The sequence below is a fragment of the Eublepharis macularius genome, chromosome 4, assembly GCF_028583425.1.
Source record: "Eublepharis macularius isolate TG4126 chromosome 4, MPM_Emac_v1.0, whole genome shotgun sequence".
NCBI lineage: Eukaryota > Metazoa > Chordata > Lepidosauria > Squamata > Eublepharidae > Eublepharis > Eublepharis macularius.
In genome coordinates this window covers 30,825,793-30,853,215 of record NC_072793.1, presented here as the reverse complement: position 1 = coordinate 30,853,215, position 27,423 = coordinate 30,825,793, and the positions used below count along the sequence as shown (strand labels likewise).

The window sequence follows — 27,423 nt, the reverse complement described above, 5'->3', positions numbered from 1 at the left end:
TTCCCAAATTAAAATAATGTCCAGTTACGAGGTAGCCTTCACTCCAGAAGCTGCACTATCGCACTTATGGACACAGCCTCCATCTTCGAAGGCAAAATGGGACCTGGTGGCAGTCATGTTAGCATGTGCAAAATTGGCAATTGCAACAAAATGGAAAGCGAATGATTCCCCTCTCATTAGACCTGTGGTATTTGAAACTTTGGGAACAAATGCTTATGGCAAAGACAGCAGCTGGAGTATAAGGGAGGGGGGAAAGAACAACTGGAGGATGGAACCAATATATTTTAACATGGTCTCCAATATTGGATTTTTTGGCTTCAAATGAAAATCTGCTTCAGCTCCAAAGATTTAAGGAGCTATTGCTGGTCTACTTTACGCAACATAGTAAAGTCTATATAAATTGGTTTATCTTGAGTGGGTATATTTGAAAGATGCTACTGTGTTCAGGATAAGCTGCTGGGTTTGATTTAATCTATTTATTTGTCCCTTCCACCTCTTTCGCTGTATATAGCTATTGTATTGTTACTGTGCTGTTTTGTTCTGTAATTTTAATAAAATTTATTTTAAAAATAAAAAAAGATAATCCCAAACCAAGATATGTGCTTCTGCTTTAGCAGCAGAGCTGACCAGCCTGCCAACAGGCAGGATTGCCTTCCTGTCCAGTGCCTCTCCTGTACCAGTGACTGATCCTAGCACAAATGGTGGACATGCTGGGAGCATCCCAGAGTGCACTGGGCCCCTCAGTCACTGATGAAAACAGTGCAAGGCACTGGGGGAGTGGGGGGGGGGAGAGAAGAAATTAAGCAAGTAGAAAGAGACATTAAAAATGCCTATCCCCCCTTTCAGCCCAAAGACTCTCAAGGGGGGTTTAAAAACACAGTGAAGACAAAAATGCAGAGTGGGATTCCCTGAAACACATGACGAAAGTGCTCATGGACATGGATTATTCCTGCTTTCCCTTCTCTGCGCAAGCCTCTTCTCAAGATCCCTAGAAAGCTAACGGCTGAAAGTTGTGGGACCCATGTGGATAAAAGGCACACAGCCAGAGGGATCCGCAAGATCACTCCCACCTTACTGTTGTGCCAACAGAAGCTCCACTGATGGAAGAGGAAGGTGGACTGTTTTTGGTTCACATGGTTCCCAAAAATACCTGGGAAAAGGTAGAAAAGATCTCTGACCATTTTTACGGTCAATGGACCTTTAGGCACACTAAACTTTTGCTAAAACCTAATTTTCAGTATCCCTCCCACAATTATAAGGACCCTTCCCTTTTTTCCACTCCTCAAAGGGAGCTCTGACTCTCAAAAGCTCATCTTCTGGAAATCTAGTTGATCTTTAAGGTGTTACTGAACCCAAAACTTGTTCTTTGACTACAGACCAACACAGCTACCCACGTGAAGCTCAACTTTTGCTGGTCGGTGCAACTGTGCTCAGGATACCATTTTAGTTAAAGTGTTCCTTTTATTTTCATCAATCCTAGCAAAGTGTTACGGTCACAGAATGGTAACAAAGTTTGACCATAGAGAGGCCTACAAAAAGATGATACTGAAACACTATTAGCTCCCGTTGGTATCCTGTGGCATATTTAGACTACTGAGTTGACCTTAATGCTGCACAAGGACAAAGGGAGGACGTTACTTAGATTTAAAGCTGCAACACTGTAATAAGCGTAGTCGCTCGTTTATACTCTGCCGATCTCTGCCTCACAACAGCTACACTATGACACCATCCAGAGAAACGCAAGGCCTGCATTCCACAGAAAAACTACAGGTCTGAGGTACGTACAGATTTTCCAGAGCATTCACAGAATCCAGTGAGGCTCATTAGTTTCATGCCATGAAAATCTTGCAGACCATTCCAGACAAACAATAGGCCTCAAAGTTCAGGTCTTAAGTGGCACCATTTTCAAATGGCCTGGATGTTTGCATTTCCTCCGAGGGAAATAATTAGCATTCGGCATCTCTGGAACCAGGTCTGGGTATTCAGCAACTCAGGAACTATGCCCAGCTTCAATTAAGAGCCTGAAATTTATTCGAGGCACTCAGCATTAATTTTTTTCCCCTGCAGGGTAGCAAAAAGTTGGCAAAGTGTTGACTGCTTTGCATTGTCAAAAAGGGGAAAAGTGTACCTGACAGACAAGTTAGACCTCCACTTTCCAACCACTGAGCAATAGGGTTCATTTGGCCTTTCTGAGACAAAATCCACTTTTCAATTCACTTGCCATTCCAAGGCAATGCACACTGCACTCGGCCTCCCCACACTAGCGGTCCTGTACCTCGGTCGTTTTTCATACCTCGTGTTGAATTTCATTCACAGTAGGGGAAGCAGGCAAATGTTCGGGGCTAGCAGTATTTTCATAGACTGGCTCTGGCTGCTCTTCTTTGCTGTCCTCCTAGAAAGAGAAACCAAAACCTGGAACTTAAGAACCATACAGATACTAAGCAGAAAATGGCAGCAGAACAAGTTTTTTTCATTCTGGTTGGTTCACACATTTTGTGAAGAGGCACACTCCTACCTCTTCGTTAAGGAGTGGGGAGAAAAACGTAATTATTTGTACTTCTATAATGCTGTGGAGCACTTCACGCACATCACCTCAATAATTCTTACAGTGATCCTGTAAGGTAGGGAGCGTCCACTGGCACACTGCAGATACAAGGATAATGTGTGTGTATGTGAACATTCAGAGATTGGGAGTGTAGTTTTATGAACTCAGTAGGCAGTCTAATTTTTCAGCCAGGAACCTGTATGTTTACAGTACACTAGCTGAGGGCTTAAACAGACAAGACAGGTCACACATTTCATTCTGCCCATAAAATGAGAACTGCAGGATCAGGCAGCCTCAGAGTTATGCCAGGAAGGGAAAGGGTGTTTAACCCTTCAGGCTCCCCTTATGTTTTTTCTGCTCGAAATCAGGCTCCCTGTTTTTTTGATAGCATTTTTAAAGGAGAAAATGAATTATTTTAAATGGGCAGGATAGCAAAAATACTTCATTATACACGTCGTGACAGCGGCAAGAATTTTACTAGCGTTCTATTGGAAACGACCAGCAATACCCCAGCAGGAGGAGCTAATAGTGAAGATAATGGAAAATGCGGAACTAGACAAACTAACTTTACTAATGAAAGGACAAACGGAAGAAGACTTTGCTGCACCATGGACCCCCTTTTACAACTGGATGAGAAACAAATATAAAGACTTGAATGTAGTCATTATATGAAGGCAATATTGTAACTTCTTACTAGTAATCACAGTTATTTGCAGTGCGAAAAATGTAGATAAGTAGAGTGCTGTTTCAAGCAGAATGGGTTTTTTTTGCCTTTTGCTTTCCCCCTTTTCCCTACCCTCAATGAGAAAACTAATAAAACATTTATATAAATAAAAAATAAAACGCTAATAGCAAAGCAAAGAACTTGTTTGAAACAGTGAAAGTGAATGGAAGTTTAAGGCTTAAACGTTTTCTTCCTTCCCTGTATAACCCAGAGGCAAACTGAGGCTTCACAGGGCAGTAATCATTTTATAGACTGAATAAAAGACTGGATGATAAGGGCTCTTAATATACTCCATGCTGATGGTGGATATGTGATTGTGACTGGATTAAAGAGACAATTCTTAAATTCTCTTAGCTGCTCCAGATTCCTCAGATTTTTGCAGCTTGTGAAAGAAATTCATCTCAGGCAATACATAGACAAAAGTCAAGAAATGTCAACACACAAAGACGACAGTTTCAATCCCTACAAATGTTCAGTTTAGTCCACGGAGGCTCTCCACTTAAGTTGTTTGCCCTGGGTTCAATGCTGTCGGGAAGTGGTTTTTCTCCCCTTTCCCACAGCATCATGGTACATTTGTGCACCTCCCAGAGGTTTCCCTGGCCTTTCTCTGATCTTTCTCAAACCTGCTTTGCTGCAAAGTTTTGGGAAAGATCACAGTAAAGCCTGAATGGCTGTCATGGGGGTGGGAAAGTTTTGATTTTCCCACCAACACGGCAGTTATTTTCCCTGCCACTGTTTCCACTGTTTCCTCCAGCTGCCACAGGGGTCTTTTAAAAAATCAGTTACTGAGTATCATTATAGCCATAGAACAATCTGTGTTAACATTTGGTTCTCTGAATTCCCAGCTTCCATTAAAAGAAATCTCTAGTCCCTTTCACTGTGGAGATATAAGGGGAAAAGTATATTTCTGCAATGAAAGGAGCTAACGGAAAGATGGGAATTCATAGAACATGTTATACAAAATTCAGAAATAGGAGTGCTTGACTTGTTAACAGTAATCCGCTCTGGACAAGGAAGAAACACTGCCCCCAACTACTAGAGCCCACATTCGGGCCCATCTGCGACTCACAGCCTTCTGCAGATGTTGCTTCTCACTTTCACATGTTATTTAGCAAGCAATGCCAGAACCTTGTTTCTAATTCTGACGGCATTCCTTGTACTGTGCTGTTGAAGTGAGGTTCATCAGTCTGTCATGCAGTCATGGCCACGCTTGCTGATCGTTAAGTACAAAAAGCAAGAGGGTTTCACAAGAAAGGAGTTAACTATCTTCACTGAGTTTATCTTTAGTCTGGGAACATCCTTGTTCTGTCCCCTAATGGATATGAAAATTGGTGTGCTGCCCTCCTTTTGAGCTTTTAATGAAGCTTCCTTTCTGATGTGTGTTTAATTAGGTTTTGTGTTTTCAAAGCAGACTGGAAGTAACATGGCCTTTTACAACAGCAGCCCTGACTGTCGGGTTTCCACCCACAGGCTGAAGAATGAGCTACTCTGTTCCAAGACAAGAGGCAAGCCTGGCCATGATTGACATGCCTTGGAGAGTTACCCCCCCTCCCTCCCCAAGAGGTCAGCTTTGCTCTGCAGCACAAATCCGAAAAGGCTGCAAGATGCTCATCTCCCCCCCCACTAGCTTGGGCCAGATGCCACACAACTCAGAGCTGATTTAAACATTATGCATTTCTTACACAGAAGGGCTTCTATGCACAAGCAGCTTACACACACAAGAAAGCACAAACATATATAGCCGAGTTATGCAGAAATCCAGGAGTGCTCTAAAGGCCAACAGAAGTTATTTCAGCATAAGCTTTTGTGAGTCAGAACTCACTTCATCAGACACATTGGGTCATACAGAAGATATTTCTCTCTCAGAATGCAAGCAACAGAAAAGGTAAGAGTGTGAAGTAGCAAAAGAAAGACCAGCTTGAATCAATAACCAAAGAAGACAGTCTAGTCCATTCAGAGTGGGTGAGCACCATTCGTCTTTTGGATGGGCAAAGTGGCAAGTTACAGCATGAAACGTAAGTAGATCCAATTAGGACCATGCAGAGAATGTATAAAGGTATAGTTGAACTCATCAACATCTGTAAAGGGTGAGTTATGTCAAATTATATTTTCCAAATGCACGCTCACCCAGTAGGTAGGACCATCACGAATGAGTCAGCACAATGCTTTTTGTATAGCAAATCAGCAACATGAAGAAGTGGCCTTTGTATAAGACCATGAATGTTCTGGCATAATCTTTACCTTTTCTACATCACCATTGGCAACTGGTTCTGGCAAGGGTCCTGAAGGGAAAACCAAACAAAGCAGGCAGTTAGCAAAACCATAAAAAGCCTTTTTAAGTTCTCCTTGTATTAGTTAGCATATTCCTTGCAGAACTGGGACAAATGAGGCTGCATTCACGATTGTGCCAACTCTACCACTCCAGCACACCACAAATAAGGATCCGATTATATCCAGTTCGTGCACACTTGCAGCTGCTTCTTCCGTACCAACATCTCATGTGATTGCTACCTGTGCACAACAGTCATAAAGGCCATTGGGCTTTCCCCTCCCTCATTTCATTGCGCATGCCACACCTACACAAGCAGTAATAGGCACACCCCAGTTGCATGCAGTAGCATCACAGAGAAACTGCTTGCACATGGTTGCAGCTGCAAAAGGAGCCACGATATGGTGGAAGGAGAGATACTGCAGATTAGCAACCTTGCTGATTTCAATGCTTGACATTTCCATGTTGGATTCTTGACACAGTCTGCGGGAGCTGTGGTCAGAAAGGTCATGACCTGGCCACCACCTTGATCGGAGAGACACTGCCAGCCTATTCTGTGTAGCTATTAAGGCAAGTATGAAACAGCAACATTTGCTGCCGATCTTCTGGTATCTGGCTTCTTGGCCTTGCAGCAGTCTAGGAAGCTTCCTTCTACAGCCCATCCGCTATAATAGCAGGCGCTTCCAAATAGTCACGTCATTGCCAATACCATTTTAAGGATCAGTTGTCTCTGTTATAGAATCAAACCTTTTGATACAAGTTCATTACAAAAATAAATGGGTTTTCTTTTTTGTTATGCAAATGCCCAGCCATACGCACAGGCACATTATTTAATACCACATGAATGTAAGATACCCATATTCTTTATTTTCCCTGTTTCATGATTTCTAATCCCACTTTAGGATTTTTTTATTCTGTTGCAAGCATACCCCTCCCCCACCCCCCCAGCATGCATGTAGGGTCAGCAGTTTCCAACTAAATAGGTCACAAAACCAGTCTAGTGCGTCCACAATGTGTGTTCCCCATCTGAGAAAATGCAAGTGAAGGAAAGTGAACTCAGTAAACAAGACAACCACCTAAAGTTATTTCTAACTACTTCCACAATCGGTTCAGATGGATCAACAGTGCTTTACTTCAGAGTTTGTATATTAGTCGCGTGAAGATGTTAATGCTCATTATAGAGTATGTATTATTTTAAGCTGAACTAGTCTGACCCTCTGGTCCTTCAACGAATATAGCAGGGATACAGAAATATGTAGAGCTGGAAATGATCTTATTTCATTAGTACTTCTGTAACTAACATGCTTGCTAATGCCAAAACAAAAACAAAACACCTTAGTCCGGAGTGCAGGATGCCTACTCACATGCATTTGGAAAGGGAAAAATGACCACAAATGAAGACAAATCAATGCAAAGAGAGGGGACAAATGAACCCTACAGTCACCTCCTAATGAGTATAGATTATTTTAAGGCCCTTTCATCAGTTCTACACTTATTTATTTCAAGAATATCCCCCCTTTCTCCATAACTTTCTTTGGCAGTGCAATGGGAAATAACTATATCAACCTAATATTTAATGCATTAGTCAACATTGCCAACAAGTACATCATACCAAGTTCTGGAGCCATCATCTCAACTAGGAAAAGAGTATCCAGCATTTTATTTGTGCAGTACATTTTCTTATATATGCTCTCAGGAAACAGAACCTTTTTCATTGTAAATTTTGAGTGTTGTGTTGGAGATTTAGAAACACTAGCCCAATCCAACACAAGCCTCTAACCTGTTAGTTTCTGCACTCAATATTATTGATAGGGAGACTGATCATTAATTTTCGATGGCTCATGGGTGCAGATATATGAGAACTGGGTATCTTTAGATACAGGGCATAAGTTTGGTGGCAGTTATAACAAGTTTAGATGCCAGTGTGCAAAACCTGGTTTGCCTAATCACATTTATTAAATTCACTCCAGGACTGTTTAACCATAGAAAACAAGTTAGTTCACTACAATATTCTCTAGATCTGCAAAGTAGACATTGTTGTGAAATAATAAGAAAAATGTGCGATCCCAAGAGGCCAATCTGAGAAGCAATACACAGAGAAATTGTAACAGCAAGTTTAATTAAGTTTGCTCACGCAGGACTTCCCAAGTACAGCAATAGCTGAACTACGCAGAGAAGAAAAAGACAGACTACCAAGGCCAAGTTGCTAGGAAACTGACACATGCAATGTGCTACATTTGCCCTGGTTGCTCAGTTGTCTCTCCCCTCTACTCCCATCATGATTCAAAAAGCTGCATCATTCCCTGTCCATGCTCTCGATATCATACTTTGAATACAGAAAAGCCAAGCTTCAACAGAAAGCAATGAATCCCATAAGAAAAACTGAACAAAACACAGACTGGCTTATTCCCCTTTCTAGTCAAGAATCAGTAATGAAAACACACGAGAGAAGAACTCGGTTTAAATGGGGGTTTAGTATTAAAAAAAAGAATACTGTATGTAGTCATTGCCCTACCCTGAATAGCCCAGGTGAGCCTGATCTCATCAGATCTCAGACACAAAGCAGGGTTTGCCTTGGTTAGTAATTGGATGGAAAACCTCCAACGAAGACCAGGGTTGCAGAGGCAGGCAATGGCAAACTGTCTCTGTTAGTCTTTTGCCATGAAAACCCCACCAAGGGTTGCCATAAACCAGCTATGACTTGAGGGCATTCTCCACCACCACACGTAGTCATTACTACAGGAACTGAGCACATGTTCACCTGTGTTCAGTGGAGCTTAAGACGCACAGCACACAGGCACCATCTACAGTCTCCAGTCAGTGGCCCTCCCTGCTGTTTTCAGTATAACCCAGGCTCCAGCTCAGAGGGGAAAGGCAACCGAATACCAGGCACTCAGGCTCAGCTATATGGCAGAAAGGGATGTGCATTTGGGTATGAATTAGCAAAATCCACACTCTTTCTGTTCTTTGAATACTAGATCTCATTGTTAAACACACCACGAGAGTTCTTCTGGCACCTTGCAATCTTTTCATAGTGCAGGAGGTAAAGGCAGCAGAACAGAGAGGACCCAGTGCAAATAGCCTGGCAGCAGCCCTGGAAGAGGTAAATCCATATCCCACCACATACAAAGAAAATTCATGCTCCAATGCACTCTCCCTGTCTCTCTCTCAAAACGCCAACAGCAACTGTCTCTCCTCTCCCTGTCTGCAAAACCAGAGCTGGGAGCCCCCCTCCCCCCCTGCTCTTTGCTTCCTTGTAACAAATTTGGAGCGCCACACTTCAAAGGAAGACCTGCCTATGAAGCTAAATTGGGCTTAGATTGGGGTTTCCAGGGCAACAGCAGGAGTTCAGACAGAGTTCAGGCAGTCCCTGCCTCCGGTTGCCAAGGGAATTGATTGCAGGTGCCAGATTGTCTGGCTTGATGAACAGCAACGAACAGCAAGGAAAGAACAGCAAGGAACGAGGCTTGCAATGACCACCTGTTCGTTTAGAATGGGGCCTCACAGGTTGCTTGCGAACAGCTGATTGGGCTGTTCAGGGCTTTTTAAAGTTCGTATTGCTGTTCCTGCCCATCTCTACCCATGAGTGCTGGGGAGGATACGGGGTACAATCCCTGAGAATGTCATCGCAAATTGGAAGTATCGCAGCTGGTAATGCACTTCTCATTGAAACAAATAGAAAAAGAGTTAAGAAAATCACAGTGCAATTCTAAGTGGAGTTATACCCTTTAAGTCCACTGAAGTATATAACTCTGCTTAGGGCTGGCTTGTAAGACAAAGTAGGTGCAAGTTTTTATTTTAAAGTGAGCATATGACAACATATGAGACACTGCGCTAAATGCTGACAGCAATGTAACTGGCATTACTCCTAGCAGAGGATGAATTCTTTAAACACGCTGTAAATTGCCTCCTGCCCCCCAAGTCTTTTTGATAGCATCTCTTTGCAATGAGATATGATATACAAGTCAGGTGTGGGGCTCCCCCAACCCAGTGCACATTTCATATCTGATCAGGACTCACCTTCAAGAAAGTGGAGGGGGGGCACACTGGCTGTGGAGCACAGCACATCAGCAGGAGGGGCTCTGATCTTCCCTCCCTTCTGTTCCATGCTGCTTTCAACAGCAAAAAATGGTGATGGTGGGCCCCTGTTTGTTCTGCTGGCAACAGCACAGACACCTCCCCCCACCATTCACCATTTTTTGCTTTCGAAAGCAGACAGAACAGAAGGGAGGGAAGGCTGAAGCCTCTCCTGTGCTCTTATTTATTTTATTGAATTTATAGTCCATTCTCCCCGCAAGCGGGCTCAGAGTAGATAATAGAAATACACAGCACACCTAGCAGAATTTTTCACTGATTGGGGAAGACTGAAAACATATTTAGAAAAGAAGTGGGACGTGAAAGGGGAACTATGGCAATTCAAAAATTATTAGAATGGGGTTTTTTTATTGGAAGAGATGGAATCTTTTACCATATGAAGTGAAGTATTAGCTAATTGTTAGCCTAAATTTAAGTGGATTTGGAGTTAATAGATATTGGTAAAATTAATAAAGTAGATATTTTATTTAATTGTTAGCTTAAATTTAAATATATCTGAAGTTAACAGATAGTAATAGATAACAGATTTTAAGTTAATAATAATAGATTTGAAGCTAACAGGTAGAGCTTAGTTTAACAAAGCAGAATGTAAACATGATATAATGAGTTATAGAAAAAGGGGATAGATTAGGAATAGATTAAGATATAGGGTTGGAAAGCTGTTGGAAGTCCTGAAAAAGGGGGCAGGGAAAGGGTGGGGGAAAATGATATTGAGATGTTATTTGAAAGTTGTATGTATTAATATTCTCACCTAGTAAAATTTTTTTTAAAAAAATACACAGCACGATACAATAATAAAACAAGATAAAACGGATAATATTACACAGTTCCATTAAAATAGCATCCTTGATACAGCACTCATCGCCCAACCCAACCACAGAATCCATGGGGCGGGGGAGGTCAGCTATCAAACAGGATACAGAACCAGGAGGGGGAGGTGCGGCACCCCCTCTGCAGGAGGCCGGTTTGGTGATCTGCTTGTCTCAACCGCCCACGCCTGGCAGAACATCTCTGTCTTACAGGCCCAGCGGAATGATAACAGATGCTGCTGGGCCCGAGTTTCCACAGACAAGACAGTTCCACCAGGTTGGTGCCAGGGCCGAGAAAGCCTTGGCCGAGGCAAGGTGAACCTCCTTAGGGCCAGGGATCACCAGTAGACGTTTGTCTGCTGAACTGAGTGCCCTCTGCCGCCCCTCCCCCATATTTTGAAGGTAAGTCCCAGTCAGATATGATGTTGTCAGCTTTGTGTCTTGTGGAATGAGAGCCTACTCTGAGAGAAGTTGAGTATACTCTGAGAGAAGTTGATTCAGAGAAGTTGGGTATAAAAATCTGAGAGAAGTTGAGTATACTCTGAGAGAAGTTGAGTATAAAAATCTGAGAGAAGTTGAGTATACTCTGAGAGAAGTTGACTTTGAGAGAAGTTGAGCATAAAAATCTGAAGGTGGTTCAAATATTGAAATACTGAGGAGAGGATTCTTAAACAGTGGGAGAGCTAAGATAACGGCAGAAGAAGTTTTACTACAAACATCTGCACAAAGTCAGTGGGCAAGGGGAGAAACAAAAAGCGAGAACTGGAGAAGTGCTGCTCTCTCCTGTAAGGGCAGAAAGTACGTAAGTATGTATACAACACATTCTGCATCTTCAGCCCAACAAAAAGAGATGGCCATGCAAATACAGACATGCAAATGTGAACGAACAGCAGATACCAGGCCCTGTCAAATTAGAAAAATAGTGAGACACACGAACCTTGGAAGCACTAACCACACACACAAAGAAAACAAACATCAGCATCTTGAAGTCATATTAAGGGTTTAGAAATACAAACTGGAAAAGTGTAGTACTAGTTTGCCTTCTCTGTTTCAGCATCTGAAATGGGGTGTGGGGGGGTCACTGCTCCTTTTCGTGCAGGTCTCCAGCATATCCATGTAAAATGTTTCAGATACTAGGGCTGGAAAAGGTATCAACCAAAGACCTAGGAGAACAGTTTCCAGTCAGGATAGGCAGCACTGAGGGCCAAACTACAAGTGACGAATGACACAGGCTGGACACTTGTCAGCTTCCCTCAAGTTTTGATGGGAAATGTAGGCAGCTTGGTGGAATGTTGGACAAGTGACAGTTGAAAAGACCATTGGACAGCAGCCAGAGAGCCAAGCTGCAAGACCAGGATGCCTACATTTCCCATCAAAACTTGAGGGAAGCTGATAAGTGTCCAACCTGTGTCATTCGTCACTTGTAGCTTGGCCCTGAGAGTGCCAGTGTAGTGTACTGGTTAGAGTGTTCTAAAAGAATTTGAGAGGCCCAGGTTCTAATCCCCACTCTGCCATGGAAACTTGCTTGAGGACCTTGGGCTGGTCACTATCAGCTAATCTACCTCACAGGGTTGTTGTGAGGATAAAATGGAGAAGAACAATGTAAGATGTTTTGGATCCCCACTAGGAAGAAAGGCAAGGTATAAGTGAAATAAATTTAAAAAATGCTGGCTAGATGATCCAGTGGTTGAAGTCCCTAAGCACATAAACCCACGTATCTTGGAAGCTAAGTAGAGCTGGGCTTCGTTAGTAACTGGATGGGAGACCTCCAACAAAGATCAGGGTTGCAGAGGCAGGGAATGGCAAACCACCACTGTTAGTCTCTTGCAATGAAAACCCCACCAGCTATGACTTGACGGCACTCTCCACCCCCACCCCCCTTGTAAAGTAGGCTGTACAATGGCCATGTCAAATACTACTATCCATGAGAACACAAGTTGCTATAATGGTTGATATGATAACTCATTCCCTCATTAGCTCTCTTTAAGAGTCAGAACAGGAAGGAAAGAAATCTACCTTCTGTCTATTCTGAATGCCCATTTATAGTCTGGAAGAGACCCAATACAGAATGGTCGGTAAATCAGCAGCCACCCTCAAGGATATGAAGTCTCTAGCCTTCCTACAGTTTAGAATTTAACATGTGCCTCGAACACTAACTGGAGCTATATTAACCAGGGTCTCTCCTAACCATGATTTAAACCATAGCTTCACTCACATGAGAATTCTGATTAAAATGTGGAGGAAGGAGAATAGAAGGAGCATGCATTCCAAAGGCTGGTTCCTGGTGTGCAAACTAAGGTTTTCAAGGAGCCAAAATTGCATCTGGATTGGACCTGCAGGTACTGTAAATATTCTACTTCACAAATGCAACAGTGTATACCAAATGAGTAATTGGCAATTTGATCTAAAATTAATCCAGAAACAACAATACTACCTTGAATATTAGCATTCAAGCCTGTCTAATTTTCAAAACCACTTACTGCACACCTTCTAGCGAACTGGAAAGGTATTTCATTACGTTCCACCCACTTGATACCACCACAATCTTGCAACTAAGGCTTCCTCACCTGTCAGATGTTGTTCCGACGGAAGGACTTTGCACTTTTTAAAAAATTCATCTGTTAAGCTATCCACCACCAACAGCTTGGTCTCATCTCCGCCAGCTCTTATGGCCGAAACCACGTCAGAATGCTGCTTGCCTTCCATGGACGTCCCATTCACCTGCCAAGAGAACAACAAGCTTTGAGCCTCCAGAAAGAGATTCAGCAGTTTCCAAAAGAGGCTGTCACCTTAAAGACTGAGACCGCCAAGTCAGGTTGTGGCTGCCACTACTTTGCTGTAACAGTTATGTTATCTACACTAACAATAAATTAGGCACTATGACTCTTAGGAACCCTTTTCACCATTTAACAATGGCGGAATAGAAATTTGAAATAAATAAATAAATAAATAAAGTGGTTACAACTAATCTGATTGTCACTTCACATTATGTTAAGCACCCTGGAAATGCACCTACGTTTATGGTTCTCTTCTTTCCATTGTCTAGCACTGCATAGTCATACCTAGAACTTTACCCATTATTATTATTCCTTAATGTATTTATACACCAATTTTATTCTGTCATGGCAAAAACTCAGTTAAGTTCGCTGTGGCTATTACATTTTTATCCATGCCCTTCCTCAGAGGAGCTTGTGAGGGGCATACAGTGTGTCCCCTCCCCATTATATGCTCAGAACACAACTGTGAATAGCTTTACCTCAGACACTGACTGGTCCAAGGTCACTCAGTGAGCTTCAAGGCAGAGTGAGTGCTTGAACCAAGGTCTGCCTGGGCCTAGACTAATAAATGCTGTCATGCGGGATTTGAGGGTTCTTTGAGTGCTAAAGCGATCACAGAATTTATTAAAATCTTTTGCCTCAGATTTGTTGCTAGATAATCAAGTTCAACAGCAATGAGTGGGGATAACCAAGTGGTCATTCATAACCAACAGCTGTGTGCAGCCTGAGGGTGTCTATCTATTTCTGAGAGAAATACTGATTCTGGTTTAGACAGATTAATCTCTCACTCAAATATACATTCTCTCTCAGGCTTCCACACAGGTTGCCTAACTGAACTAGAATGCGAATCCCCTCAGGCTTCCACACAGGTTGCCTGCTTTGCCCAGACTGAATGTTCTCTCTCTGCTCAGTAACTAAAAACAAAAGTTCACTCCACCCACACTCTCAGTCATCAACCAGTCATCTCACTCACTTATCCCTCTCTTTCACCCCCCACTCTTCATCTGTACCACACCAAGCATTTAAAGACACACACATTTAAAATCATTACAGGCTGTTTCCAGCAGACCCTGGGTCACGCACTATGCTTCAACATTGCCAGTTAAAAGGCTTTCGGGGGAAGGACACGGAAAGATCTTCCACAGCAAATATGACATGGGGAATTTCTGCCAGTGTTGAAAATCTATGCGTCTGAACTTGCCTGGAAACCTCTCAGTCAGTTTGTAGACAACATCACGTGCCTGGCGCAAGCCTGTAATCTAGACTGTGCGCATCTCTGGCTATACACACCTGGCAGCTTTGCTCGTGCAATCCTGTGCTAATCGCTTCAGGAAAATCTGATTTTAATGAGGTTTTGCTGGCTTCGCTGCTAATCCCTGAACGGCTCCAGCACGAAAGATCTGGCCTGTAACTGGTGCCAGCACAACTAATACATTTGTCCTCCCCTAGTTCAACAGTTCAAGCCTTTTAGTACCAGTCTGTTTATTATACTGTAAAGCACCATGCACTTTGATGGCGCGACAATAAAAAGCAGCATTCAGAAGGATCCACTCACTGAGGGCCTGAACAAGCAGAAACCAGAGAAAGAATGCTTTTGCTTTTCAGGTAGATGAAAGAGCAGCCAAGATTTTCTAGTTGCCAGATGAAAATGAGAGGGGTGGGGGGGACTGGACAGACGAAGGTACAGCGTGTGCTAAATTTGTACCTCATCTTCTCTCTTGTTTCAAGGCAATTTAGATAATTTTACACATTACAGATTAAAACTCCCTTCTAAATTAAAACTCCCTTCTAAAAGATGCCACCTTCCAGGGGTCATTTCGTAGAAAAAGAGCTGGAGGAACTCATTAGCATAACTCATTCGCATATGCCACACCCCTTGACATCACTGAAAGCATGTCATTAGCATAACTGATTTGCATATGCCACACTTCCTGACATCACCTATTTTGCTGTTTTGGACCCAATCCTGGCTATTCAGGGCCAAAACTGGGCCCAAAATGCCAAAAAAGGGGCTGAAAATGGCCGAAAAGGGGCCCAAAATGGTCAGGAGCGGGCTGCTGCTGAGTGGGAGAGTGATCCACCACCCGTCAGAGGCCCGATCCAGGCCATTTCAGCCCCAATCCAGGCTGAAACGGGCCCAAAATGGCCAAGTCGGGTGGGCGGGACTACCTGACATATGACCTCTTTGAGGAACTGCCGGAACTGCATTCCTGCACATTCCCCCTTGAAATGAGCTCTGCTGCCTTCCATATCCAATCAAAAGCCCTGGCAAACAATTCTTGCAGTGTTTCCTGAATAACAAAAGGGGCTCTCCCCTCACTTCTTCAGGAAGCCCATTCCATCCACAGAGCAGGAGCTGTGTTGGGAAAAGCCCAGGTTCTGGCTGATGCCAGACAGGCCCCTCTGAGTAGGGGAACAGCCAGGAGATGGTCCTTCAGATAAAGTTATCCTTTTGTCTGTAATCCTTTCAACAGAGAGCCAGCGTCGCGTAGTGGCTAGAATGTCAGACTAGGATCTGGGAGATGCAGGTTCAAACACCTGTTCTGCCATGGAAGCTCACTGGGTGACCGTGGGCCCATCATGCACTTTCAGCCAAACCGATCTCACAGGTTTGTTGTGAGGATAAAATGGAGGAGGAAAAAATTATGTGAGCTTCTTTGGGTCCCCACTGGGGAGGAAGGCGGAGTATAAATGAAGTAAGCAAGCAAATAAATCACATGCAACCAAATCATCATTGCTTCTGCATAAAACAGTCTTCATGCATTCACCCACAGAACAAATGGGTGTAGACCTAGAAGGCAGAGAAACTTTAAATATACTCTAGAGCCAGAGTTTAAGATCTTTGACAAACACTGACTGATGGTACATCAGGCTGGTAGCCTGGATGTTTGAAAAAGCCATAAAACAAGAATTGTTCCTAAGTAGAGATGGGCACGAACTGGGAAAAAACCGAACTGTGCGGTCTGTGGTTCGTTGCATTTCACAAACCACAAACTTTCACAAACATGCCCCCGTTTGCGAACCAGTTCGTTTGGTTCATGAAAAAGTCACATCCAGGTCAGCAAATTGACACTTCCGGGTCAGCAGGAGGTCTGCAGGAAGTCCATCCTCTGTTGCCTAAGAAACTGATTGATTGGCGCCAGGCTGTCTGCAGTGACGAACCAAAAAACAAACCAAATAAACCAGCCTAAAGTTCATGGCAGCTCGTCAGATATGGGCTCTGACAAAACACTGGTTCGCGAACCACAGACCGGCCTGGTTCCTCACAAACTTTTGTTTGTATTTCCATTTGTGCCCATCTCTACTCCTAAGTGAGGAAATGTGGCTTCATCACCAGAAGAGATCACACTATGCCTCTGTTAAGGAAAAAAAGGCATTTTGAAAAATCGGCAACACTTGCTAGCACTAACTTTTTCTATTTGGGTCACAAGATGCATTTGGACCAGCTCTTAACACAAGAGCAGTAACTGGGTTACTTTATTTTTGCTAAATTGAACTTCAGTAACCAACTCTGCCAGCAATTCCTTTGGTTTGCTGAGGAACAATAACTGTATATGGTACAAAATGAAAGCGAGTTGACACGGAGGGCAACTAAAGTAGTAACGTATGAAAAATGAAAGAGTTGCATGCCAAAGAGTTCTCTGCTACTGCAGTCATTTTACTCTGCCATCTCTTCCCATTGCATGTTCTATTTTCACATGATGAAACGATCTTGTTTCATACCCGCATGCACACGCTCTCAGCTCAGAATGGGCACTAGCAAAAATATAATTTTAATTCTGTATTGGGAAGAACATTAATATTGTGAGTAGTGGAACATTCCAGAAATATCAGATACTTCTGGTATTTAATTAAAGCCATCAGGAAGAGTCCCTGCCCCCTCTCGGCTAGTTCATGGCATATTGGCCCTTTAAACTTTAAAGGGCTGTTAATTTCAATGAGAAGACCTGGCCTCCAAACTACAGAGGCTCAAGTTTACTCCTACTGAATAATGGCCCTTTAAATTTTTATAAGATGACATGTTCCTGACTAACCAGAAGGTCCTCCTCTCCTCCCTAGGTGCTCCTGTCTCCTTGATACGATTTCTGATTCTGATATTATCGAGACTGGTAATACCAGAATCAGAAACTGTGTGGGAGAGGCAGGAGCAGTTTTGGATACTTTCCATGTGATCCATGAAATATCAGGCATTTTACTGAGTTGGCAATATCAACCTCACACCCCAACACTTAGCCCCTTGAAGTACTCCACAATTTATACCTCAATAATACGGTCTTGTGGGCGCAATCCTGAAGATTCGGCTGGTGAGTCTGGGTCTACCACCCGGACATACTGGCCTGGTTTGGTCTTGTCACTATGGAGGTTGAACCCGTACCCGTTGGGGCCCTTCTTCATCTTGCAGAGGCGAGGTCTCAGTTCATCCTAAAAGGTGAGATCACAAATATCATTCAGAAGACGGTTTGTGAATATTCCTCATCTAGTCAGTCTTCCCCATCAGTTTCATTTCAAGTATACGGAACTTGGGTAAGAGGGTCATTATCTATTGAGATGCAAAAGCTTCCTTAAAATGGCACGACCATGGGTCTGCTAGCTTTTGCATACTGGAGCTTGTGCGCAAAATGCTTAGAACAAAAGCTGAGAAAACTGCAGTCTTTATATCTCTTGAATACCCAAAGAGCAGGAAATCTAGCAAAGGGAACTAGTACCCTATTATGGTATATATGGAAAGTGACCTTCCTTCCCCACTGCTCATTATCAGTACATGCTGAAGTTTTCTCCCTCCCCAAAGGAGAAATCAGCATGGCACACCCCAGAGACCACCACTACTGACTTGTTTTTAGCCATCTGAACTTCTTCTGTGTTTTGCTCTCTGGACAAAATATACACATAGACCATGTACTCCAAGATTGTACAGACGATAGAGAAAATGCAGAATGTGGTAAAGGGGGTTAAATGTGGTAAAGGATGTCAATCTGTTTTCATTTTAATCAAGTTTCTGGCCCTCACAGCTTTTACAATATGCTTTAGATGTGTGGGAAATATGAGTAGCAGCCTCAATTAAAGAGCTAGCACAGTAAGACTTGAGTTATTTCAGGAAAGAGATTTTGGTGGACTTGCTTTTTCTGCCACTAGCAAGATCAGAATGCTCATGAAAAACACAAGTATCCGAATTAAGGATTATGCAAATTTAAGGCACATAATCTGTGTTTCTCAGTTCTAAATGTGGATTTGCCTAAGCAGAGATTTTAAAAATAGCATAGAACATACACAACCCTCATCAACCATTAAACCCCTAGCATACACTATGAGAACCTTCACAACTAGTGTACATGTAAAAAAATATCTCCATCTATCACACACAAAAATGACGCAAGGAACAAGTGAAGATTATTTACACAAGAAAATGTGCGAAAGTGAGAAAAGAGTAAACATTTTAAGTAAAAAAATCTCTCATCTCCTTTTCTAACCCTTTCAGTTACTCCACCCACAGAATCAACTCTGTATTTGTTTATCACAAAGCCTCTAAGAATCAGCACTCAATTAAATGTTGGCCAAGAGTGGTGATATCATCAATAGCCTGGGCTGTAACAGCCTTCCTTTACAGGGACACATTTCCTTCCCCCCAGTGCGTCACTTGTAGGGCCACCCTGCCTCATGTTTTACCACCCAACAGTTCCATGTCAGCTCAGAGGGAATTTACTGGGAGCATATGCTACATTTCATTAATAACCACGGCCACATTGAAGGCATCTAAGGCAAAGGAGGAGCCGGCACACCCACCAGCATTGAATCAAAACTTCCTCGGAGGCAGATACAGAAACTGAACGAGTGACAAATGACACAAGTTTCCTTGGGCAGCAGTCAACTAATTACACATATTCTGCCAACATGGAGGACTACATCCAAATCCATCCTAAGCTTAGCAGGACATTGTAGTTCAAGTATAAACACGGTGCCTACAAATGTACAAAATTCAAAGAAGTCAGAAACTCGCTTATACACATATACGCAAAAAGAGGTCAAAACTTTCAGCACAATCCTAAGCAGAGTTACTCCAGTCTAAGCCCGATGAAATCAATGAGCTCAGACTGGAGTAACTCTGTTTAGGATTGCAGTGTTTGAAGGTACAATAGTTCTATTCTAAGTAACAAGGGTATGGGAATAGGCTACAATCATGTTTGAACAGCTTGGGCAGACTTAAATTTTAAATGGGTTCCCCTTATTCTAGGACTTCATGAATTCTGTTGGACTTCCCCTTGGAACCACTAATTTTCTCAGAAACCTGCAGGTGACCACCATTTCCTCAGGCTCTGCCAAGAATGAATCTTCCCATTCATTTTTTTTGTTATCTGACCAGCCATATAGTTACTGCTCAATTCCAAGCTACAAACGGGGGATCGAACCAGACTGAACATGAAGATTTTCTCTTTGCTGGAACAGCTTGTTCTACATTCACAGAAGCCGGCTGACATAAAGCTATGATGTAATCCTCACGGTTGCCCGTCCTTATTTGTCCACATTTTTTCTACAGATTTATTATGCAGGCTAGCTCATCACAGAGAGAAATGCAACGGTGACCAGTGCTTTCAGAAACACAAGAGCAACCAGGTTTGAATCCCCAGTTGGACCAGTCGTTCAATCTCAGCCTAAACTACTTCAAGGGATTCCCGTTTTGAGGATAAAATGGAGGAGAGGAAAGCAATTTTATAAAGCTAGTTTGGGTCCCCACTGGGGAGAAAAGCAGGGTATAAACACCAAGTTAAAAAATAAGTCTTTGTTGCCAATTCATTTCCCCTTTTCTCCAAGGGGAAAACCTACTTACTAGCCCTGATTGTAAGAATTATAGCTTGAACAAAGCATCTTTTGCCTATATATTCTTTGATAAAATGTTCAGGAGTTTGATATATGAATTAAACAGGCAGTAAGCAGGAGATAAGTTGCATGCATATAGAATCTCATAAGCATGTAATGAAGCCCCCAATAGAACTTTTCTGCCTGCTGAACGGTGTAAGTGAATTGGGAGCAGCATATAGAACGCAACAGGTCATTGCAACCTGCAATGGTAATTTTTGCATGTAAACAACAAGGAGAGACCTCACCAAGGTCAAGGACTTCTTAAAATAGAACAGTTCTGTAAATCAGCCATTTTAGCTGCCTTGCTATTTGTCAATGAAGCCCCTCGTTTTAAACACCTCATGTTGCTGAAGACACTGGTAGAAAGAGGAAATATCCATTACAAACATTTCTCACACAAGCCAACCAACACCCAGTTCCATAGCAAGTTTTTATCCAAGATTCCTTCACCTCCTACATTTCCTAATGTGGAAATAGAAGCGAGTGCAAAGCAGAAGGTTGGCTTTGCTTTTCATATACCAGGCACACACCTTCTCATGCTTTTACTCAGGCTTCTGAACAAGAGGTCTGTCTGGAGGGGAAAAAATCCTTAGCATAGACAACAATCAAGGAAAGTAAACATCTCTGAATCCCAGATTCTAACATTTCATGCATTCTGTAGGTGATTTTGATAAAAGAAAGCAAAAAGCTGTATCAAAATCCCATTAAAAAACATTTTCCCCTCAAACTGTCAGCAGTACAAAATGATGTTATAAAATATCTTCCATCAGATGACATATCCAAAGCAGGGCTTTTTTTCTGGGAAAAGAGGTGGTGGAACTCAAGACCGCAGAATGACATCACTTTGGGTCAGCTGGGAAAGTTTTTTAAAGTTTAAATTGCCCTCGATGAAATGGTCACATGGCCGGTGGCCCCGCCCCCTGATCACCAGACAGGGGAGTTTAGATTGCCCTCCAGCAATCACGAGATCAGGGGGCGGGGCCACCGGCCATGTGACCATTTTTAAGAGGTGCTGGAACTCCGTTCCACCGCATTCCCGCTGAAAAAAAGCCCTGATCCAAAGTACTTTCATGAAAGTTACAATTGAAATGGCCCTTGTAGCATCTCTGTGTACTAAGACCTCAGTGGACTGTCCAAAGTCAAGAGCTGAATGGGGTTAAACTAGTATCTTTTCCAGCTTGAGCCTACGGCTCTACGCCTTCTAATCAACTGGGCCTTTGTCAGAATATTCTACGTTCTACAAACATACAATTGTGGCATCCATCATATTCATAATTATATATATGTATGTATCCTTTGCATATGTATGATTCTATAAACCTCAATATAGGGAAGCAGATTCCACTGTTCTTGAACATTCAATTTGTTCGACATTTTTCACATTTCCTGTGTTGGGGCAACTTTACACCTATGTAGAGAAGACAGTAGCCCTCTTCACAAATTACAGCAAACGCGTGTATAATCCATGTTAAGTGTATAGTTAATTTTTGTTTATATGTGCATTGAATAATTCTCATATTATATTCTGCACACATATGGGACTGAAAGCCCACATTTATCCAGGTACTACTCCCCAGTTTCATTTGTAAAGTGAATATACGTTGGCTCTAACAAACAGATGTATGAACGTACATGCAGCATGCGCATGCATTCACTATAACATGCGAACAGGGCTATTATGTGCACTAGTATAGAAAACAATTCTTGAATAACAGGATACATCATTTCACATGAACAATATGCTTATTTTGCTAAAGTTTACTTAGTCAAAATTGCAACTGATAAGACTTCCAATAAATACACACCTAATAAAATGTGTGCAATGAAAACATACATAGATTCTATTGCTGCATCCAGAGTGGCCCTCAGATTGTTCTAACATCTTGGTTCCACCACTGCGGTTTTTTTCACACAAGAGATTACTACCATTACTATTACTTCTCTCTTCTCATGTATTACCAGAGTTGTTCTAGGATTATGTATAAATACACTTCCATGAAGATATTTTCAGGTGAGTAAACATATTAGTCTGAACTAGCAGAAAATTCAAGCCCAGTGGCACCTTAAAGACCAATGAAATTTTCCAGGGTATAAGCTCTCAGGAGACATAAGTCTCTTTGTATCTAATGAAGTGAATTTTGACTCTTGAAAGCTTATGCCCTGGAAAAAAATGTTGATCCTTAAGGTTCTCCTTGACTTGAATTTTGTTCTATAAATATTTTGTTCTATAAAAAACAAATTGTTTGGTTTTCTCCATTACCCAGAGTCCTCAATATAAGACTGTAGTCTAAAGCACAGTACATAGCTAGTGAAGACATATTTACTCTGTTCTGAATGGCACAACTAGTCAGTAACTATTTTAGCACAATCTCCACATCAATTCTTACAAAGATTAGACTGCTGACTTTAAAGTTCCAAACTCTATCATTTCAGTTCTGCTGCAGAGTCAGGGAGAGCATGAAGAATAAACTAGTACACCAGAGACATAAAATCCAACATTTCACGGAAGGAAGTAGAGACACTCGTGCAGACAAATAAGGGGGACCCAGCAGCACAACCCCAACACAATGCCACAAAAGGAATGCCTGATGTGATCAAGAAGCAAAGGCAATGTTGATCTGCTTTTTTAAAAAAACAAGCTAATTGAAGGATGCGTTTTTTTCTGTAATAGCTCTAAACTGTAGTTGTCCCAGTTAAATGAAATCAGAAGTGTTAGCATAACAACCTTGAGAAAATAAGTCTTGCCCCTTGCTATATATGCAGAAATAGGCATTTGAAGCTGTTCATGGCACCAAGAACATCACCAGGTAAATACCATCCATTAAGCCTCTGTTAAAGGGGAAGGGCTTTTCCCCCCTCTAGCTAGTTGACAACCTAAACAGAAGCTAGTATTCCACATTGTACTCACCTGCAGTAATAAAGTCCAGCTCACCCATTTTTCTATCGTGTGTGGATTGCCTCTGTGCCTATTTAGGCACATGCCCTCAACACAAACCCCACTGCCAGAAGCTATCCTGTCCTTTCACACAGTCCAAACTATCTAAAATAATCCAAGCTGAAACAAGGCTATAAGTAATCCCATAGAAAAGCAAATAGGAGGACCTTGAAAGTAAATGGGCACTGTAGAATTCATAAGAAGTCACTCCACTGCAATCATTGAATGCTTTATGAATTCATTCTTCACAATAGGTTTGCATATCAAGAAACTAGGAGTGCCAGACCTCATAAAAGGAACAGATTTTAAAGAGTATTTCAAGTGGGAAGGGACAGGGAAGAAATGATGGAAGAGGTGTCACCCAATACTTTCGCCCTTGTGTTATGGAATGCACTGGGTGGCGCCAAGTTTACATTAGTGAGTATTTCCTATCCTCCTTGGGCTTGTATTGAAAAGCACCTCCATTGATTTCTCTCTCCCTCTCCTATTAGCATTTACTGAGGCAACTCTGTTTTTTATATAGAACATATTTTAACAATGCCAAGAATTTATACTGATGATTCATGCACAATCATGTGAAGTATGCCTTTTATTTTACCAAGAGGCAAGGAGAGTGTGTGTAGCCCATTGCTTTTGAATGGCACCCTGTCATGACACTGCTTTTTAAAAAAGGATTCTCGCGGCATCTTAAAGACTAATGAATCTGTTGTGGCATAAGCGTCTCTAGGTTAGAGCCTACTTCAGAGGCAATTGATTTAAGACGTGACTAATTCTATTACCTTCTCGTCTGATCTAGGCAGTTTCCTCTCGACTGCAGAGTAGTTACAGAAATAAACCCTTAGTCAATCTGTGAAGTACAGTAGTAACGTTATCTCATACCTAAGAAAGGTAAAGGGCCACAGCTAAGGCCCAACGGGAAGCTGAAGAAGAACAATGACATTAAGGAGTATTAAATGACGAACTGCCATGGGGAAAGAACATGTGTCACTTCAGCCTGGCTCCATTTAATCCCCATTTACTGCTACAAATCCCTTGTCTTATAAAAGGGCAGAGAGCTGCCAACTTCCGCGTGCATGCTGCATCTAGAACTGTGTTACTCAAGACAAAACCCCCCAAAGAGCCAGCAAGGACAAGAAACCGCTAGTGATTCCACACTGGAATTACTAATGCTAAACAAACTGGAGACAACTCTGGAGAGTATTCGCAGCTTGATCTTCATGTCAGGCTGTTGCATTTTACATCAGTGGTACTCACTCCGTAGCTGATGGGGAGCCACAATCGCCATTAACATCAACCAAAAGAGCATACAACTACACAATAACATAAGACACAGCTATTAACATGAAATATGTTTTAATTACTAGACTAATTCTGAGCATGTGGGGTTGTCTTTCCCCACTACAGCTGAACCTGAGGCAGCCCTTGTATACTTGGAGAGAGAGGGAAAGGGTTCCCTTTTTACTTTCCTGCTCTCTCCTCAACATGAGGAACAGCAACTGAGAGCCAAGCTACAAGTGATGAATTACACTTGCCTGGCAAGTGAACAGACTCACATGTATTCCTCCCTGTTCACTTGCCCAAGTGAGAGGCAAGGGAACAGAGAGGAATACACATGAGTCTGTTCACTTGCTAGGAAAGTGTAATTTTGTTACTTGTAGCTTGGCTCTCAGAGCCAAGCTACAAGTGATGCCTGACACAGGTTGGACACTTGTCAGCTTACCTCAAGTTTTAATGGGAAATGTAGGCGTCCTCGTTTTACAGCTTGGCTCTCCATTACAGCTGCAAGACCAGGATGCCTACGTTTCCCATTAAAACTTGAGGGAAGCTGACAAGTGTCCAAACTCTGTCAGCTGTCACTTGTAGCTTGGCTCTCAGGCTATACAGCCTGGGCTTCTGGAAGAGAGCAAGCTAATTTTGGAGAAAGGGAGGAGAAAAACTGCTATCATTCCACTATGGACAACTTGTTCCTTTTACTTGGTGGCTGCTGTAATGGTGGAAATTTTGGGGGATGTGAAACGATAAGCAGTGTCTTACTTTTTCAGATGTAAACTTTCTTCCTGAACGTAAAATGCATTATGTATGGTAAAGCTCTGAAAACTGTGTTAGTTTTATATGAAAATATTTGCGTATTAGAGACACCACAGCTGCTGGGCCTTAAAGATAACCAAACAGTTCTTCGTACATGACAGTTAGGAAGGAAACAGGAAAAAGAATTACTAAGCATCATCATAATAAATAAAAATGCTTGTGTCATCTGGGTTTAAAAAAAAACCACTATCCTTTTCATATATGGCCAGCATTACCCAGTAAAACAATATAAACTCCAGGCTCACCCTGGAAACTAATTTCTGTGTGCAGTTTCACACACCACACTATTAAAACATTTCCCATATGGCTACTGAATTGAAGTTTATACCACAATTGAGCTCTTTGGTTATTTGTCATCACCATCACCCCTAGTAAGTGTCAAAGTAACTGGGGGGAAAATAGCGACATCACACCCATATCATGCTCTTGAAACCAATACTACCAGGACAAGTCTCTTTCTAATCAGAATCCATCTCTTAAAGATTAATAGCTTCCAATTCTGTGCTTTTACTATCTCCTTGACCTTCAAAGGTTTCTACAGTTTGAAACAAGTTTCTCTATTCCTTCCCATGCTACTAATTTCTTATTTCTTGATTTGATATATAAATTCGCAGTGACCCATTTGTTTGAAGTGCTGCAGAAGACAAAGGAATCCAGAGCTGGAGAGCGGATCTGAGCTGAACAGGTCTGCAGTACGTCAGAATTAATTGTCTCATCTGAAGAATGCATTGCTGAAAGACAGTGACCAGAAAGGTCTGACCAAAGAGCAGCATAAATATTACAAGTTTCACTCAAGAAGACGGTTCATAACATTTTCATTTTTTTCAGTTTTTCAACTGGAAAAGTTAAATGGCCTTGGCAAAACCATTTTTATCTCTTTCAGGTCTTCCCATCTCTATATACAAGTCAGAGGCAATATCTTGGCACTATTCTACATACTGGTAGTTCCTATGAAGTTAAGAATGCATCTCTGTACATACCAATATTGCTTTTTTAAATAGCAACTATATAGTGTAGTTACTTTCTAAAATGATGGAAGGAAATCCATTTCTAATGAGCAAATTGCCAGTGAGTAGCCTCGGTGCAGAATGCTTTGAAGTACTATTCAAAATCCAGTTCATACAACTCATAGCAATAGCTGGACATCTCTCCCTCTGGTCAACTGTTTGCACACTGTTGCAGGCTTTAGCTTTCAAAAGCATGAGGGTGCACAAAGCTTAAAACTGCTTGTGGTGGTGGCTTCATACAAGTGTCTGGACACTGGCTAGGGATCAGACAAACACTGGAATTTCAAGTTGCACCATATGACCAATGCACTCATGATATTGGCCATAAGCGAGCCGTCTCTGCAGAAGAGAAGAGAAGAATGAAGCTGGCTACATTCTGACTAGAAGCCTACTGAAATCGTAATAGAAGGGTCACTGCAGTGCGCAAGAACAAGAATTAAGGAATACCACAGCCACATTAATGTTGGCGCAGTTAAAATTTATAACAATTAAAGCTGCCTAAATTATTCTGTTGAAGACTTCTAATTTCTCACACACGTGGAGCTGGCGAGTGTTTACCAACACTCAGGCAGCCCACATAGCTTTCACCTTGAATAGCTTCATACGACGATTCTAAGGACACGTACGCACTTTAATGGACATTTCAGGATATGTAGGCAATACCATTTTCCTTAGACTGGTTTTCTCAAGGCATGACCACTTATACCAACATTTACTAACCATCATAAAGGACACTGGAATGTCATGTTCCACATTTTTTATATCGGGATTGAGATGATAATCTGATTTAAACACTACCTTCTGAAGTATGTCATGCTGGTTGCTTCCATAAATGGGGCAGGATGAGAGAACTCTCTCATTCGGAATGAAGAGTTATGTTTTCCTAAAGTATTTTACTAAAAATAAATCAACACTTACATAATACCCTATGTTGTAAATCAAAATACTATTTTAAGCTACCTTTGAATCAAGACCGTCCTAATGAAGTGCTTGTTCTCAGAGACAGCCCTAGATTTTGGTGTCTCAGGGCCAAACTAGACCCCAATCATACAGCAAGAGTACTGTTAACAGTATAGGTACATTCAGGGCTCATTTTGAGGGGGAATGCGCAGGAACGCAGTTCCGGCAGTTCCCCAAAGAGGTCACATGACAGGTGGCCCTCCCCACCCGACTCTCAGCCATTTTGGGCCCATTTCAGCCTGGACTGGTCCTGAAATGGCCAGGATTGGCCCTCTGACGGGTGGTGGATCACTCTCCTGCTCAGCAGCAGCCCGATCCTGACCATTTTCAGCCCCTTTTTGCCATTTTGGGCCCAATTT

General features: G+C 42.2%; 1 protein-coding gene across 1 annotated transcript in view; it reads right to left on the bottom strand.

Annotated features, from left to right (window-relative positions):
* Positions 1 to 27,423, bottom strand: part of NHERF1 (NHERF family PDZ scaffold protein 1) — a 53,456-nt gene that overhangs the window by 2,498 nt on the left and 23,535 nt on the right. Inside the window, exons 2-5 of the mRNA XM_054977817.1 lie at positions 17,480 to 17,641; positions 13,010 to 13,163; positions 5,511 to 5,551; positions 2,294 to 2,392 (exon numbers count right to left, since the gene is read on the bottom strand). Coding sequence (XP_054833792.1) covers positions 2,294 to 2,392; positions 5,511 to 5,551; positions 13,010 to 13,163; positions 17,480 to 17,641 — 456 coding nt within the window. The remainder of the gene's footprint in view (positions 1 to 2,293; positions 2,393 to 5,510; positions 5,552 to 13,009; positions 13,164 to 17,479; positions 17,642 to 27,423) is intronic.